This window comes from Stegodyphus dumicola, chromosome X2 (genome assembly GCF_044657685.1).
Source record: "Stegodyphus dumicola isolate Sdum_Otavi_A_Nest chromosome X2, ASM4465768v1".
Classification (NCBI taxonomy): Eukaryota; Metazoa; Arthropoda; class Arachnida; order Araneae; family Eresidae; genus Stegodyphus; species Stegodyphus dumicola.
Window position 1 is genome coordinate 13,953,540 of NC_140781.1, and position 19,060 is coordinate 13,972,599.

At 32.3% G+C, this 19,060-nt stretch overlaps 1 protein-coding gene across 2 annotated transcripts in view; it reads right to left on the reverse strand.

The window, feature by feature from the left end:
- Strip (striatin interacting protein) overlaps positions 1 to 19,060 on the reverse strand; it is a 154,802-nt gene that overhangs the window by 34,451 nt on the left and 101,291 nt on the right. For both annotated transcript variants that reach the window (XM_085809746.1, XM_085809745.1), the window contains exon 12: positions 13,001 to 13,228. In XM_085809746.1, the coding sequence (XP_085665872.1) occupies positions 13,001 to 13,228 (228 nt within the window). The remainder of the gene's footprint in view (positions 1 to 13,000; positions 13,229 to 19,060) is intronic.

Sequence of the window (19,060 nt, forward strand, 5' to 3'; positions counted from 1 at the left end):
TAGTTTCTTAAAATGTTATTCATATTTTAGTCAAATATCTTATTTTTGAAATCGCAAGAATCAAATATCATAAGATTAAAAAGTTCTAAATTAAAAAAAAAAAAAAAAAATAAATAAATAAATAAATAAAAAATAAATTTTATGCAAAAATTTACTTTTTTCTTTTTAATGGCTTGTTCTTTTTCTTCAGGCATTCTGCAAGTATATTAAAAAGCATCCAACTTTTTGAAACATCTTTGTATTTCTGACATTCATATTAAATAAAGTTATCGCCTTCCATTTTATATAGGCCCGCAAATGGCCGAGCGGTAAAGTCGCTGAACACTGGTAGTTCGCTCCAGGGTACGAATCCCAGCAGACAGTTTGGTTGCATGGACATTTTTGTGGTTTTTCTCATTGTAATGTGTATGCCAGGTGGTTTCCCTTAGAAAGTTCTTCACGAAGGCATTCTTCCTTTTAGGCAGATAGTCCTGCTTTGCCGTAACTTAATAATCCAATTCAACCCATTTCATCAGTGTTTAGTCAGAGCCTGTATCAGTCTTTACAGGCTAAGCATTTTGAAGGCATGAGATGAAAGGAAAGACTGGTTTCATCAAGAGGGAAAACGTCTTTAGGTAACATCCACATACATCACTGGATAAATTCCTGAATATTCAAATAATTTGACTAAGAAATCATGGGATTTTCTGTTTATGATTATATAATGTTCTATAACGTAATTTAAATTTATACAAACATATAGTCAAAAACCAGTCACTCTTCACTTTAATCTGCAATGATATCGTTTTGTCTTTCCGTTAGCACAAGCTCAATTAATGGTATTTGATAGTCTACTTGGTACACTAGCATTACTAGTAATACCAAGTGTTTTCTCTTTGAACATGCAAATTCCTTGAAGTATTCTGAAAGTATATTCAAAAGCATCCAACTTTTCGAAACCCCTTGGCATTTCTGACAGCCAAAATCCCATTCAAATTTTTACTGCCTTTTCTCCCTACATTTCTTCCTTCTACATTTAATTTCAGTGCTCACCACAAAATTAAGATTTTTCGATTGTACATTTCCATACATTTTGCATTCTTGTTAATTTTTTAAAAATATCAATTACATCAACTGCGTTTCAGTTGAAGACAGTTTTTCATTTTCTAGGCATTTTAACTATAAAGAAAGTTTAAAGCAAAGTCCAAAGGATAAATATTTTAATAAAACGATTTTTTGCTAAATGACAAAGAAATAGCACAGTCGAGCAGTATTTATTCTGTACCACCAAGTGACATGATTCTTATATCGACTGAAACTAAATCACATTAAAGATCATGTTTTTTTAATACAATTTTAACACAAGAGAAAAATTAGCTTCTTAAAATATTGTTTCTAAGAGGATTAACTTTAAAATTTATATATATATTTTTTTTAAAGCTGGGACTTGAACCAAACTGTCAAAGTTTTAAAGTGTAATTTACATGATGGTTATAATTAAAGTTCCACTTTGAAAATCATAAACTACTGGTCATAAAAGGAAAACTACCAGACCAAATGTTATCAAACTTGGTAATCGTGTAAAGGAGGTTATGAGAATTTATTTACCATGGGGAGGGGAAGAGTTCAAAAACTCACCACCGGGGAAATGGCGCTGTATGCAATATTGTTAAATGAAATAAGACATGAAGACATCGGTTTAAAATGTGTTTAATCATTTCTGAAACATGTTACAAAGCCTGTTCAATGTAGCGTCCAGCATTTTCCGAAAGCAAGTTAAATCCTGTTACTGCATTTTCAACGGCAGCTCTTAACATATCGAGAGGAATGTTACAGACATGCCGGTGTATCACATTTTTCATTTCTGAGAAATTGTTTAGATTATCACCATAAATAGTGCTTTTGAGATAACCCCATCATAGCCAACGGTCACAGGGGTTGAGGTCTAGTGACTGAGGTGGCCAAGAAGTGGGGAAGTGTCAGTCTATAAGACGTTCATTCGTGAAATGTTGCCTAAGTAACTGTACAACACATGTGAGGTGGAGCCCAACCCTGCATAAAACCACGTTACTGTAGTTCATGTATCACAAAACATTTTAACATTGACTCTAAGCGAACTGCACTCACAGCGGTCCAGCTCTCGACTGCTCTTCAAAGAAAAATGGTTCAGTTATGAATCTATCTGTCATTCCACACCAAGAAAGTGTGGAATGACTGCTATGTAATGGAATGCAGTAGGAAAATGCAATGGAACTAAGTAGATAACATGAGGGATTTTTTTGAGGGATAACAGGACGAATTTCTCCCTTACATGGATGGCGCACTCGACTTTTATCAACTTTAAGGCCTTTAAATGGTAATTTGCTTAGTTCAAAGTTTCTTAAGGGTATACAACATGTTAAACCCGTGTAACAAAAGGTTAAGTTAGATTTCGACCCTTATTTTGTTTAAGAATATTGCATACAGCGGCATTTCCGTCCTGGTGGTGAGGTTTCGAACTTTCTTTTTTCTGCAGAAAATAAATTCCCATGATCTAATTTACACGATTACCTCATTTGATAACCATTTAGTCCAGTAGTTTTCCTTTTAGGGCCATTTCAAAGTGGAACTTTAATTATAACCACCCTGTATATTATTAAATTTTAATTTGAAGCATTTTGCATACCATGCGTAAGATTTTCGCTTTTACGGAAAAAATAAAGAATCAATGGAAATATACTTAGCATAATGGACCAAAACTGAAAAAAATTCCCCTTCATCTGAAAATAAAATATTGAAAATTTGACTCTGAATTTATTGGATTATCGAAATATTCACTTTGACTTATCTTCTAAATCCTAGTTCCGACAAAAATTCCGAATTACTGAAGCTTCAGTAAAAGGTTTAGTATACATTCAAGGTATGTTAATTAAGTAATCAGAGTGTAATAAAAATAGATTATAGAATTTATGCTGATGCAACTTTCTGTCTGAATGCACAACATGTAATGGAAGAGAAGGCTTGTAGAGATCTGTTTTTGACATGCCTCTAAAAGTAGATGTCCTACTCCTTTTGTCTCTTCCATGTCAAAAAATTTTCCTTTGAGAGCTGACTTTAGTTTTTGGGAAAGAAAAAAAATCACAAGAAGACAAATTTGAAGAACATGCAAGACGATTGAGTACAAATACTTATTTTTGGAACAGAAGCAGTTCTTCAATTGGTTATTGAATAATGTAAAGATGCATTGTCATGCAATACAAAACACTTGGAATATGTTTTCTGACTGAACAACGTAAGATTAAAAGTCATCTGCTTAATTCTCAGCCATTTACATTTACAAGTCAACTACTCAGGCAATTGCAGAATCATTTTGATACCTTAGCTTGTAAGACTGGATTTAAACACTTCTTTAATCTTCCAAGAACATTCCTTCTTTAGCACATATTCCAAGAATATTAATTAATGAATATTCAAATAATTTGACTGAGAAATCATGGGATGTTCTGTTTATGATATGATATGATGCTCTATGACGTAATTTAAATTTATACAATCACAGTCGAAAATCAGTCACTCTTCAATTTAAACTTTAATGATATGGTTTTTGTCTTTTCCGTTAGTACTAACACAGTTGCTGCTATTTTCTGGTGTGCACATTTAAGTGTTTTCTCTTTGAACACCCCACTTCCTTGAAGTAGATTCCCTTTAAATTTATGCTTCCCCCCTAATTTTCTTCTTTACTTTTACATTTGTTTTCAGTGCTGACACAAGAAAATTCAGATTTTTCGATTGTTACACTTCCATAAATTTTGCATTCTTGTCAAATTTTTTAAAATATTCGTTGCATCAAATGTGGTTCAGCTGAAGATAGCTTTTCATTTTCTAGACATTTTTAACTAAAAATCAAGTTTTAAAGCAAATTCCAAAGGATAAATATTTTAATTAAAAGATTTTTTGCTAAATGACAAAGGAATAAAACAGTCCAGCAGTGTTTATTCTGTACCACCGAGTAACCCGATTCTTATATCGGCTAAAACAATCTAAATCATATTAAAGATCATATTACTTTTTTATACAATCTATAACGCGAGAGAAAAATTAGCTTCTTAAAATATTCTTTCTAATAGAATTTATGTAAAAATTTATATTTATATATATATTTTTAAAGCTGGGACATGACCCAAACTTTCAACGTCCTGTTTGCTTAAAAACATTGTGAAAATAAACATTAAACAAACTTTCTCAGTTTTAGACAATTCAGTTTAAATGCAAAGTAACGTAGCAGACGATAACACGGCGAAGGTAAAAAATTACTCTTACAAATATTTGAAAAAAAAGGAAGAGGGAAAGAAATTTAAAAAAAATATCTTTTCATATAGTATTAATAAATATTTATTACGCATCACTGAGGGAAAACATTTCATATAATTAATTCTCCATAAAAATTTATTTGAAATTTAAGGTTAAAAATAGCTGTAAGAAAAATCCATAAACCACATTTGGCATTATTATCGCTCCCCCCAAAAAAAGATGCCAAATTTCAATATGCAAAAATATGTAAATTTGTGTATATCTTAGAGAATTTTGAAAAAAAAAACTCAAATTTTTTGCAGGTATGCTTAGAACTACACCTACTTTAAGACGATGGTAAAAATTTTATAGGTTATAATTCAAAATTTTTTCAAAAAATTTACAAAAATTATTTAAAAATAGAAACTTTAAAAATAAAACACAAAAAATGGATGAATTTTATTTGGAATGAACCTCAGTTTTGAAATGTGAAAGGAAGAATAAAAAAGTTTAATAAAAAAAAAGATATTAATAATTATATGCCAAATTCAATTAACATTGAGAAGCTAAAATTTTGAGAGCTAACTTTTTAAAAACTACTCATACGATTTTTTACAAAACTTGGCAGTCTGGTATAATTTGAGTCGTAGAATCGAAATATGTAAAAAAATTGGTATGTTATTTCAGAAAAAGTCCGATTTTGTGTCAAAATACCTATGTTAGAATAGTTCTATACATAAATCTAATATGTATCTTAAGTCACGCTTTCAAGACATGAAAAACACAATTTAAATTTTGCCAATTGGCCCAGTAGAAAGGGAGATATAGAACTGACCTTTTTTTTTTTTTTTTTTTTTTTTGCGCACTGTTGAATTAAATGATGAAGAGAGAAATGCTGCCAATCGTATCATTAAAGATCTTCAAGATACTTTCTCCCACTCAGCTTCTGAAGTGGGTCGAACCAGTTTGACACGACATAGAATTGATACCGGCAATCATCCACTAATCAAGCAACATCCAAGACATCTACCAATCACTAAACAGGAAGAGGTACAAACACTTTAAAAAGATATGGAAGGAGGCAATGTCATTGAGCCTTTAGCAAGTCCATGGGCATCTGCCATCATCCTCGTCAGAAAGAAAGACAGCTCAACAAGATTTTGCGTTGACTATTGCCTGTTGAATGAGGTTACAAAGAAAGACAATTAGCCCCTTCCTAGAATAGACGACATTCTGGACACTCTGGAAGCAAGTGGCTCTCAACACTTGATTTAAAGAGTGGGTATTGGCAGGTAGAAATACACCCTGATGACAGGAAAAGATGGCATTTACTACCTTGGCAGTTCAAGGTGACGCCTTTTGGACTCTGCAATGCGCCGGCTACATTCAAATGCCTAATGGAGACTGTTTTTAAAGGTCTTTCCTACAAAGTCTGTCCGATACACTTGAATGACATCATCATCATCAGAAAGAGTTTTGAAGGACATTTAGAAAATCTTAGAAAGGGTGCTTCAGAAACTAAAAGAAGCCAGTTTAAAGTTGAGTCCCGCTAAATGCAAACTATTCAGACAGGAAGTGACTTAACTCCTCGGACATGTCATCTCTGCTGAAGGTGTGTGCATGGATCTTGACAAGTTGTCAGCCGTTAAAGCCTGGAAACGTTCCGAAAATGTTCATCAGCTAAGAAACTTCCTAGGGCTTTGCACCTACTACAGGAGATTTGTAAAAAGGTTAGTTTAAAATTTGTCTAAGAGCTGTTTGAAAAACAGCCGAGGAAATTTTCCAACCAAAAGGTAATCTAGTGAATTCATAAACACCAAAGTTTGTAGTAAATGCCAATTTTTCAGTAACTTTTTCATTTAATTTTATATGCCAATAACCTGATGTTAAGTCCAATGTGGAAAAAATGTTTGCATTTGTTAAGAATATGTTTGCAGTCTGTTTTGGTGATTTGATTAAGTTTCCGATACCCAATACATAACCTATTTTTTGCTTGTTCATCTCTCAGCATTAGTTAACAAAGCTAAAGTTACAGGTGCAGCATAAGGACTAAAGGAAGGTTTTATGATACCTTCCTTTAGTCTTTAATAATTCATCTATTTATCTTTTAATTTCACTTAAATAATTCATCTATTTATCTTTAATAATTCATTTAATAATTCATCTATTTATCTTTTAATTTCACTGTTATCTTTAGGAGAGGCTCTATAGGATCAAGAGGCTATGGGTATTTCTGAAGTTAAGACTACTCGTGGAGATTCCATATTGATACAGCCACATCATATTTGTTTTTAGCAAATATATGATTATAGTTACTTAATAATTTTTGCTATTGATCAAAGTCACTATTTTCAGCATAATTATAAAAATTTTTAGCATTCTTACATACATACAAAATTGAGAAAGCTTATTTAATTGAAAACCTTTACTTATCATGCATTTAAATTGATACGCTTCATAATTATTAAAATTTAATTGCAATTTAAATAAGGAAACACATGATAATAATAAATAAGATAAATTAAAATTCACAACATAAAATACTATAGTACAATCAAGTCTTTAATCCGGATGTCCATAATCCGGACCTCAAAGCTACAAACTTTCTGCGCATGGGTAAATGCATTATGCGTTTATGCATGCGCATAATACCTTTACGCATGCGCATTTAATGTATAACGGACGGTATAAGCTTAGTTAAAATTAACTAATTATCTATTTCAGTTAGTGTTGCAGATTGCGTTGTTCCTTAATCTTCGAATTGGATCTGGCTTATTATTTTTTGCAGACTGTTAGAGCAATTTTATAAAAGTAAGCTTGAACTTTCGATTATGTCAAAAAAAAAAAAAATTCCGATTACAGCAAAACTACAATTTGGTATATATAATCATGCTTCACCCTTCATACTCTCCAGGCATTTCATAACAGATCACATTAGCATACATATTCATGGATAATATGAACCAAGACATATCAGATAGTAATGAATGCTACATAAAACGAGTACTTTTGTAACATATATAAATACAGTCAAGTATAAACTGACAAATTCTGCACTAAAAGACATCATCAGTACTTAACTATGGACACTGTACACATACTATATTACGAAATAAAGTAATGAAAAATATACGACACTCTCTTTTTTCATATGTATATCTGTAAACGTTTCAGACATTTTAATCTAAACCACAAAATGCATGAATGAAATCAAGAAATGTACTACACTGTAAAATATAACATACTACCTGGGATAAAAGAGATAAAAATAGTTCATTTTCCTAATACTAATATAGCATCCAAGCTTTACTTACCAAGAAAGCTGGGATAACACAGCACTAAAGAAAACAGGAAGAACACACTCAAGAGCTACCTTACTAACGACATGGATTCCTCCATACATGTCTTTTTAAGGTCAATTGGTTTGTACTTTCACTCCAAGCAAGGAAAATCATAAACAGGGTTTGTAGCCACATTTTAGTTAAAAAAAAAATAAGCACCTATAAGCACTTTTCAAGCACATTTTAAGGAAAAAATAAGCACCTGTCTAATTACATTATACACAACTGCATAACCTTAAAAGAAAAATTAGACTTGTATTTTAAAATATGAGCAATGCAATATTTATTAAGAAAATGAGCATTACCTCAACCATGGAAAACAACTTTTTTTTTTTTTTTTAAATTTTAAATGACAGTTCAATTTACAGAATTAGTTTATAATGAGAGGGAAAAAAACTATGCAGAACTAAACTATATTACAAGATTTAATGATGAAATTTCAGTTCAAAATATAGAAAATAAATAATAATAAGCCATATTAATTGTATTCGTTTGGCATCTAAAAATAAATATAATTTATTTTTCCACTCATATTAATATTTAAATAATTTAACTTAAATCAAAATTCTGAACATTTTATAAATTTTCATTGCATAACAGTTTTCCCTTAACATTTATTCCAAGCAAAGTAATTTAAGTAAGAAAGAGGCACATTTCTGAAATCAGAAGATGGGAAATTGCTTCATGCAGTCTCCTTTAACAGTAAAAGCTTAACTAACCCGCATACTCAGAAATTGCCGAATATTCCGGATAGTAACTGGAAAAAGAGGAGTGGGGGAGATTGTAGCTGTACTTTAGATTTCTCGGCTAAATAAATGATTTTGACGTTTCGATATGTGCATCATATAAAAATAGACCAACGGAACTGAGAAATAATCTGCTTAGGAAGCACAGTAAAACTCTTTTAAGTGTTCATAAACAAATCTCAGACTGAACATCAAAATTAGTTATCTCTGCAAAATACCGCAAACGTTATTACACAATACGTGAGGCGTAATTCTTCCACATGTGATATTATGCAATCGGAATCAACAGCTGCCGGTATTCGGAGAATAAAGAACTAAATAAAGGAAAAGAAAGAGACTTACTAATCTGGGGTGTTTCTGATTCTAATTTTCAATAGACTGCGTTAAATTTCCGGAATAGAATCAATCTTCGCTTAGGTTGGGTAGACTGCCAAAACTTTCAGTCCTATTCAATCTAGATTGGACAGTGACAAAAAAAAAAAAAAAAAAAAAAACCCGCATGCTTCAATATTAGAGAGTTTGCAGAGAAAGAGGAGAACCTCTCAACCTCCGTACTTAATGTATTGGGGGGGGCGAAATTATTTTGACTATTCGATTACTTTCCTTTTATTTAAGCCATTTCGAATATTATTCCCTAGACAGCTAATCTGTGTAAAAACACACCCATTTTTGGAAGTTTATCTATACTTCAGCAGTTACTGCAACTATATTATTATAAATATTCATGCATATACTCATAATATAAGCAAAACAATCATAATAAACACGAATATGAACTGACCACGTGGAACGAGAATGCAAATTATTAAAATCTTGATAGAAATTCAAACGTGTGTAGTATTTGGTTGGGAGGAAAAGAATACTGAATGTACCGGAATTGTCTACCATTTTCGCAATTCTTTGACAATAGAACGACGTGCACCTGTCTGTACTCTTGCATGCACCATAGGTTACGGTAATGCAGAAAAAGGGGGGGAAAGCAATTTCCGGGAGTATGATTCACCATCTGACGTTGCATATAAGGAAGAAAAGTTGTTTATTTAGTTTTGGCTTTGGTACAGGAAAAAAATGCGTGCTCATTAAAAAAAGCACTAAAAGCAAAAAATAAGCATTAAAAACAAAAAAAATAAGGGCTTTAAAGAAAAAGTAAGCACCTATAATAAGTGCCTTTATATTTTATTTTCAAATATAAGGACTTATAAGCACTTGTAAGGACCGCTACGAACCCTGATAAAAACACACACAAATTCAATTTCTTTTCTGGTATTTGAACTTGAGCTATTATTGCTCAATGTTCTTATCCATTTGGCTACTGGTGGAGCAGATATCAAATTTAACCACTTGAAATGAACATGTAGACTCAAGCTTACTTGAGAAGACAGGAATGGGAGTACATAAGCCTGTATTTCACCATGTTACATACATTGCTACTTAATATATCAAAATGTATGCCTCCCTCTCTTTTTTCCCCCTCGTTTTGCACCTGTATGAGTAACCAAAACCATGACATTGAATAAGTGGATTTGGGATATATTTTTTTTTTCCAAAAAATGCTTTGTCAATGACATATTAATTTAATAGCCAATGAAGGAATTCATTTCTCGAGACACTGATTTTTTTACAAATGTGATATGATATTGCCACATGTGTGCCAGAACTGCTGAAGCTTACTTTCATTTAACATATAGATGGCTTCGTTTTATTCTCTTCATTTTTGTCCTTAAAATCAGCTATTTCATTTGTAATAGCTCAATATTATATCAGATAGATGTTTACCCAATACACATTCCACTCCAGATAAATTTTATTACGAATCTCTGAAAATGTCAGGCCATTTCCTGTGGTAACAAATGCAGATGCGAGAATAAAATATTAAAAGAATAATGTTATCCCCAAATTTGCTACAAGAGATCTTCACTAAATGACAAAGAAAATTTTTATTCACCTATTAACTAAAATAATAATACACCTGCAAAGGAGCTTCAAATTACTATCAGTAGAACTGAGTGAGTAATTTATTGTATACGAAAACATACACACACACACACACACACACAGAAAATTAATATTCAGCATACATTGATTGTCAAGGATAAATACAAAGGGCTAGCTCATTTCTTTGTTCGACTCCTCGCCGACGCGAGCCTAATGGGGGGACTTAACAGGCAGTAATCTGACGTCACTGTGATGCCACCTGTTCTGATTTCCCGCTTTTAAAACTGTAGTTTCATTCAGCTGAGAGACGATTTTCTGGAGGTTACATATCCCAAATTAATTTTAATCATACATATATCTGTTTTCTAATAATGTATATATTTAAAATAATTTACATATATATGTAATTTTAATCAGTTTTTATTTTAAGTTCTATATTGTTAAGTACCATTTATGTAATATGTCTTTTTGCGCTGTAGTAACGTGCTGTAGCACTTACAGAAGTACGAAAGGATGAGATATTTTATTTCATGGTACCAAAGGATCCAAATGAGATTTTGCTTTTGACGAAAGAATGGATACACAAATGTCAAAGACAAGATTCTATTAATGTGAAGAGCGGAAAAATTTGCAGCGAACATTTTCTATGCAGTGTTTATGAAGATGACATGAAAAATTGCTTGTTTGGATAGCCACAAAAAGAAACTGTTGAAATGGAATGCTGTGCTGAAAGTAAATTATGATGACAATAATAAATCGAAATTGATGATGACAATAATAAATCAAATTTTAATGATTTTGAAATAAAACTCACAAATGAAAATGTAGATATTCCTGAATGCCCTAAGTTTAAGGATAAACAAGAATGCATTAATAATTTGAAGAATAAAATAACATCCTTAGAAAATTGTATTAAAGTATTCAAAAATAGAGAAAAGAAAAATTTTAGAATGTTTGTTCAGCGGCAAAGATGGTGCACGACCTCTGGACAGAAATTGGTATCAGAAATTAAAATCTCAGATAGCGAAATTTTTTTTTTGGGGGGGGGGAGAAGCATAAATTGGAGAATTTGAAAAAATGTCTAAAGCCTATTTTTATGAAGACGCAGATTAATGTATTACTGAAAAAGAAGGAAAAAATCAGGTGGACTAGTGAAGACATTTCGCGTTGCATTGTTATAAGAGCTCTGTCATCTTAAAGCTATGGATTTTGAAAAGAAAAAAATTGGAATATCTTTACCTAGTATTAGCAAATTAAAGAAATGGTGAGCTAAATTTTAGTGTAGTCCAAGAATTCAAAGTGATGTTCTTACTCTAAAGATGGAAAGAGGCGAATATTTGTATTCTGTCGAAAACATATGCGTTCTCAGTTTCGACGAAATGCATATAGATTGACAACTCTGCTATGACTCTAAACTGGACCAAGTTCTCGGTTCTTTTCAAAATGTGCAGTTTGTTTTAATCAGAGGTCTCATTTCGCGCTCTGCCTCAAATTACTGAGAAACCACATTTTAGATAAAGGATTTGTTTTAGAAGATGGAACTGTTTTAAAATTTGATATTATTAACCGAATTATTTAATGGTCAAGGGAAACGAGAGACAAAAAGTCGCTCCAGAGAAAACATTATTTTCAAAATGTACCGCGAAAGTTATACTCCACCCCACAGGAAATCAAAAAGCATCTGACTTCTGTGAGTTAATCGATAATATCTTCGGTATTATGAATAGTACCAAAATAGTACCAACAAGAACAACAAGTATTTAACAAACTAATTTTGTTAAGTACTTGTTAAAGTTATTCTTATTGTATCCTTTGTAACTAATTATTGATTAGATTTTGTGCTAGATTAGAATTCTAGATAAAATATAATAGTATAAAACATCAAAGTAATTGGCATAAAAAGACTTGCTTCCTTTACTCACACTTTTGAAAAATTAAATAACTGTATTAGGTACTCTGAGTAAAGCTATTTTGTCAAAATTTAGGTAACAATCTTACATACATTTATTTAATTGTAATATAGATATAAGTATAAATTACAAAATTATTTAAAAAATATCTATTATTATATTGAATCGGAAGAGAATTATAACAATGCAAAATTTACAATTAGGCAAAAAATCAAACGTAGGTTAGCAGAAATGTTGCCATATATGTCATATATGTTTAAAACTATGTCAATGTAAAATTGTTTTTTGAGTAAATTTAAATAGCTGCTATTATAGTTATCTTAGAAGCAGTGTAAAAATTCTCTTAGTTAACATGCAGATACAGAAATGATTAGAAATAAACGTGCATTGAATAAAAAACCTGCAAATAAAAATTTTAAAAAACCCACGGAACTTTATGTTAAAAGAAAAGCACATTTTATCTATTATTTTAAAATTGAGTAAGTATTATTACATTTTTTAATGGTTCAGTCTAAAATGCTTAAAGCAGTAACATTGTCTCTTCCAAATTATAGCTATCTTTCACACACAGCTCATTTCAAATGCTGGTTCAAAAATGCTAATTTTCAAGCTGTGAATTGCATCTGCGCGCTCAGTGTCATCGTGACTATGTCATCACTTCTCACTTTCTGCTTCAGGGGGAAAAGCTCAATGAGCTAGCCCTTCTCTTCTAAGTCCTGATACATTGTATAAAAGCATAAAAAAATGCCTAACAGACAACATGAGATTCATGAGGAATGATAAAAAACAGAGTAACATATGTAGAATTATTAATACTTACGTATTTTTTGCACCCACATAAGACATGATGTTCTGGTTAAAAAACTTGAGGACTAACGGTATACAATTTGCAAACATTAGCTGCTGGCTCATGTACTCAAACTGATATATGTGATTTAACTTCAGATGCTTTAAGAGAAGAAGCAAAATGCCTGATATTGCTTTAACAATAATTTCCTTGTGTCGGTTCACATCAATTCCTAATTTCAAAGACTGAATAACTGTCATTCTGTAATATAAAAGACAACAAATGTATCCTATTATGAGTTATAATTTACATAAAACACTGTTCATCTTTGAGATATGGGTTAGAAGCAGTAATACTGCATGCAGTTTCAAATCTGAATATAATTTTTGATTTCTAAAAAATTTATAACAGCCTGCTTTAAAAAAAAAAAAAACCCTTATCTATAATATAAAGAGCTAGTTACTGTATATTATGTGAGTTCATCTATGTTACACACTGCATTCTAAGGGGAAGGAAGAATTCTGACACACAAAATCAAAGAGGAGGAAATAAATCTATGATGTTGCACTTCATACTGTAAATTTAGATCATCTGCTTATAAGATGAATTGTCTAATAGCACCCATATTATTGTCCCATAAGTAACAAAAATGCACATACTGTGTTTTGTAACTCACTAGACAAAAAAAGAAGAGTTTTGAAACAAATTAAATTTTTGAAACATTGACATTACATTTAGAGCAACTGAACTTTTTCTTTAAATCTCCCAACTTTTCACTGCTTCCTGAAAACAGGAAATTAAGTTACTAAATGCCTTTTGTATGTTTGAATTTTGTGTTATTTAATTTTGCAATAATATATTAAACAGGAAGAAAAGTAACAGGAAAGTCACGAAAATCATGCTTTGGCTCAAATTAATGAACTGACATACTGCTCAGGCCAAGATGACCAGCATCATATGTTATATGTTAAAGACATAATGACAGCACCTAATCATCATCATCAGGTCATCTCGATTCTGCACCAGAGCATGGATGAAGACTTATTTGAATAGCACAACTTATACAACATTTAATTTATCTGGTTTATCTTAACATGTGGTTAATTTCACTCCCTGTCAATGGAGTGATATAAAAGTCTGTAAGTGTTTACGTGTTAATATTCTGAAAAATATGAACTTTTCATTTATATTTTTGTTTATCTTAAACTAATCAAATGACAGGATTGACTAGTATTTACACACATTTCATTCATTAAAGAAACACATAATTCATATTTTGGTATCTGCAGACTATGGAATTAGTTAACTAGTTTTTTTCAAACTATTTTAAATCTCAAAATAAAATTTTCATTTAATCAGAAAAAGAATCTGCATGTAAGCACTACTATGAAAACTCAAACCCACAAGACTTAAGGACAAATTGCATAAATATATGTAGGCAATTTGACCCATATATATGATATGATAGTTCAGAAATTGATGTCATAATGGAGCCAAGAATATGACTTACCAGGCCCAAGGCTAGATTAATAATTAGGCAATATAAGCATGCGCTTAGGGCATCAAGGAAAGAGGGCACCACTTGAAGAAGAGAGAATTATTGCCAGCAACTGCATGATTTAAAGATTGGAGTTCAAGAAAAGAGGTCGGCGATGTTCAATAGGAAGGAAATCATACTGCATCATGATAATGCCAGGCCACAAGTTGCTTTGGGGAGTTGTCAAAAAAAATTGCAGAACTAGGCTGAGAAATTCTGTCGCATCCATCATATTCCATAGACTTAGCATTCTCCAATTATCACTTGTTTATGTGCTTACAAAATTTTTTGAAGAGCAAAAAATTCAAAAATGAAGAAGGTATAAAACAAGCAGTGGTTCAACTTTTTGCATCAAAAGATACAAAATTTTTCAAAAATGGGATATACGAATTGACCTCATGCTGGCAAGAAGTCATTAATAATAATGGCAATTATATTATTTAAAAGTTTATTGACAGTACGAAAAATCCATATTTTGTGTTATTCCAAAGATGGACAGAACTTTCTGGTAGACCTAATAATGTATTCAACAAACGGAAGCAGCTGTGTTGCAAATGTGCAACTTTCGAGTGTTTGCGGGCCTATAAAGTCACATCCTGGCCAATAACAATACAGTGATTGACACTGGACAACATTGGACAGGATCAAACTTTTAGTCCTTAGGTAGTTGTGGGAGGGACAGGACTTGTGCTATGCATTTTGGTGAATCATGCAATCTTTGTGGGTCCTAATTCTAAAAATTTTGTAATTCCTAATTTTTGCTGCTTGGTGCTTCTCTAAAATCCCCCTAAATTCTCATACCTAGTGTGCTTGCACTAGCTCTGGTGCCAGCCTTGTGAATGGGTGGGGTTAGCATCTATCTATTGCACCTAAACAATTAGAAGCTTGAAGGTTGCCATGCATATATGTGATCTTACTAGACTTATACTGTTGATCTTAAAATCTGGAGTTGCCAATGTCCCAATGATGCCGTATCTCAGACTTTGTACATATATAGTACGTACAAAGTCTGTATGTATATATACAAGGTGAGACCGAAAAGTAATGTGACTCACCCCTACTTTCGAAAATGAGAACAGCCCGACGATCTGACACATGCGCATTATGATCTTTAGTATAAAATGTTGAAGTTCAGGGTCATATGCAAAGTTTCTTGTTTTGTGTTTGTTTGTGCAGTCACTTATATGTGAAAGGTGTTGGTGCATGGTGCATTACGTAATGGAGCAGAAAACAAATCTGAAATTCTGTTTTAAAATGGGTAAAACTGCTACGGAAACCTTGGAAATGCTTCAAAATGTGCATCGTGAAGAAACTTTATCTCTCAAAACAGTAGTATTTCAGTGGTTCAAACTTTTCTGTGAAGGTCATAAAAGCATGGAGGATAAGCATCACAGTGGAAGACTGCTGACAAGCAGAACAACAGCAAATGCTGAAAGAGTTAAGAAGTTATTGCTGCAAGATCGCCATTTGTCCGTCCGAATAATGGCGAACGAATTGAATCTTCCTCGTGAAATTGTCTGAACAATATTGATGCAGGATTTGGGTAAACGGAAACTTTGTGCGATGTTTGTCCCTCATTACTTAAGCGATAAACAAAAATAGCAGTAATTGGACTCCTGTGGTGACTTCACAACTTCATCAATGCAGCAGATAAAGGTGACATGTTTTTACAGTCAATCACCACAGGCGATGACACGTGGTGCTTTGCATATCATCCACAAATGAAACGGCAAAGCATGGAGTGGCGCGGCCCCTCATCGCCAAAATCGAGAAAGTTTAGTTTAAAAAAATCAATGGTTAAGACAATGTTCATTACCATTTTCGATGCACAGGGAATCCATAAAGAATACGTACTGGAAGGTCAAACAGTTAATGGTGAATTTTCTGCCATGTTATGAAGTGCCTCCTGGCTCGCATTCATCGTATTCGGCCCAATCTCGCTGCATCAGGCAAGTGGTTTCTGTTGTGTGATAATGCATGCCCTCATACTGCAATGTGTGTTAGATGGTTCCTCGTGCAGCAAAAGGTTACAGATTTATTTCACCCTCCTCATTCCCCTGATCTTGCATCAGCAGACGTTTTTCTCTTTCCACGATTGAAACTGGCACTAAAGTGACACTGATTTTCAAGCATCTCAGACATTCAAGCTGCTGTTACTAAGGAACTTAACACAGTCTCAAAGGAGGACTTTTTCAAAAGTTTGAAAAACTTTTATGAATGTTGTCAGAAGTGTATAGTAGATGGCAGGAACTACTTTGAAGGACAGTGATGTATTTATATGTAAATATAAAATAAAGTTATGACATCAGTCATGTTACTTTTCAGTCTCACCTTGTATATATATATATACAGTACAGAGTCCGAAATCCGGACGTCAAAACCACCACCAACGCTTTCTCATAGGCTTTATGCATGCCCAACTGATTTCCCCCTCTGCGCATAACAAAACATCTGGAGAGTCCCGATTCTTAATTTCACTTCAACACTAAATAAAATACCTTGTTATTGAAGAAAAAATAATTTTAGCATAAATTTGTACGATCAGTAATTTGGCTCAGTTGCTGCGTATCGGCTTGACATACATCTCAAACCGAAACATGCCACATGGATACATTGTTGATCTGACGCCAACTTGGCAAATCATTATTTATTATACTTTCCTTTAATCACTGCATGTTTATCAAAACATGACAAATTGAATAATGACTCCTGTAGCAATGCCTAAACATTTTTTTTTTATGTAAGTAATTGAATAATATAGGAGTGTGGTAACCTTTTATGTTGACATTACACTTGACAATGATTACAAATTTAAGTTAAATGCGCTAAAAAATGTTGATGGGGAAAAATTTACAAAAAATTTCTTTCCATATGCTAAAAATAAAGTTTGTTAATGATATAGACCCAAAGATAAATTTAGGATTATATGAATTAAGAATAGCTGATTTGTTATTCTCATAAACCTAGAACCAGCGCCAGGGCTCGTATGGCCACATCGAGTTGCAGAATTCCCACAGAGGCTGCATGAGGTGGTAAGATATCTAGTGCCGGCCCTCAATAAGGCTTAAGTATATGGTGGGAATTTATTTATTAAGAACTCTGATAAGCCTTAACCCTTCGCGGCTCAGTGTTCCACTACATGGAACACCCAAATTGAATCGCTTCTGAAACCTTTAAATTCAACCGTAAATAGATAAAAATGCCTTTATAATATACTTTGAACTTTTCTTTTTAAACAGTAGATAGCAGCATATCACAAGGAGACACAGAATTTTCATTTATTATGTTATTAAAATCCACTTTTTTCAAGTAATTTTCTGTATTTTTTTAATAATATAAAAAATTTTATTTGGAAAAAAATTAGGCATAATTTTGCTGGCTGTACTCCAAATTATTTGTTCTATATTTTTTTAAATCTTTCATACAAAAACCATACGCAGAATCATTGAATGAAACCAGGTGTTCCATTAGCGGGAACACTGTGCCTTTAGCGATCTCATGCTGTTACGAATCAGAACATCTGTGCTTAGGAGAGAACATCCATTGTTTACGTTGTTTTGGGGGGGGTGAATTCAAACAAAGCAGTATTGAGGGGGTGAGGTGTGTTTTGTGCTATGAAATCGAATTTTTGGGAGTAGTTTTTAGGCAGGAATTTTATTAGTAGCTTGACTCAACTTTACTTAGACCTGCGCAAATTTCGCATTTTAGTATCATTCCGTTTATTTTCAATAATTGTGTAGATATTTTTCGTGTATGTATATATTATAGGCTTATTTTTCTTTATTGTTAATATTAATCGTAGTTAATTTTTTTATTATTAATTTTCTATAAATGGCGCGGAGAGGCCTAACTCTTTCCGAAGTGCTCTTTCTGAAAATTTGTAAATATTTTTGTATATAGGACTTGTGTATATAGATATTTATCTCATTTATCCGTATATATTCAAGAATATTGTGTATATCCAGGAAACCATGTATACAGCCATAATACAGAGTTTTTTCATTCTTATACAAACGCTTCTACTCATTTTTGTGCTTCACTGCAATGCTCGCTTAGTCGTACTTTTAAAAGCTCTGGCGGCGCAGTGTTCCACCTCATGGAACACCCACAGAATTAAAATGGTAAGTGCAATTTTTACAAAATTTTATCTGTATACTCATTTAGGACTAAATAGACTGCATACAACGTTTTTTGTTCAAATTCCGACGTTAATGTATAGTGCGCCACAAAGGGTTAAGTAAGTGCAAGAAACAGACATAAATATAATAAATAACTAAAATAATACAATTCTGGCTTAATTGTCTCAGTGCTCGATAGAAGCAAGATAAAATTTAATGAAACAACTTGTCATTAGTTGCAAATTTCATGATGCATAGCCAAATATGTATAGTGAATAGCTAAATTTGATCATGATATCCGCTAATTTTAAAGGTTTTTGGATACCGTAAAACAAAGGCGAAATTTTCCAATTAATGGATTTTGTAAAGAAATGTGGAGAAGCAGTAATAAATCAAGATGCTATAAGTTTTTTATTGTCATGACAATGCTTCTCAGTC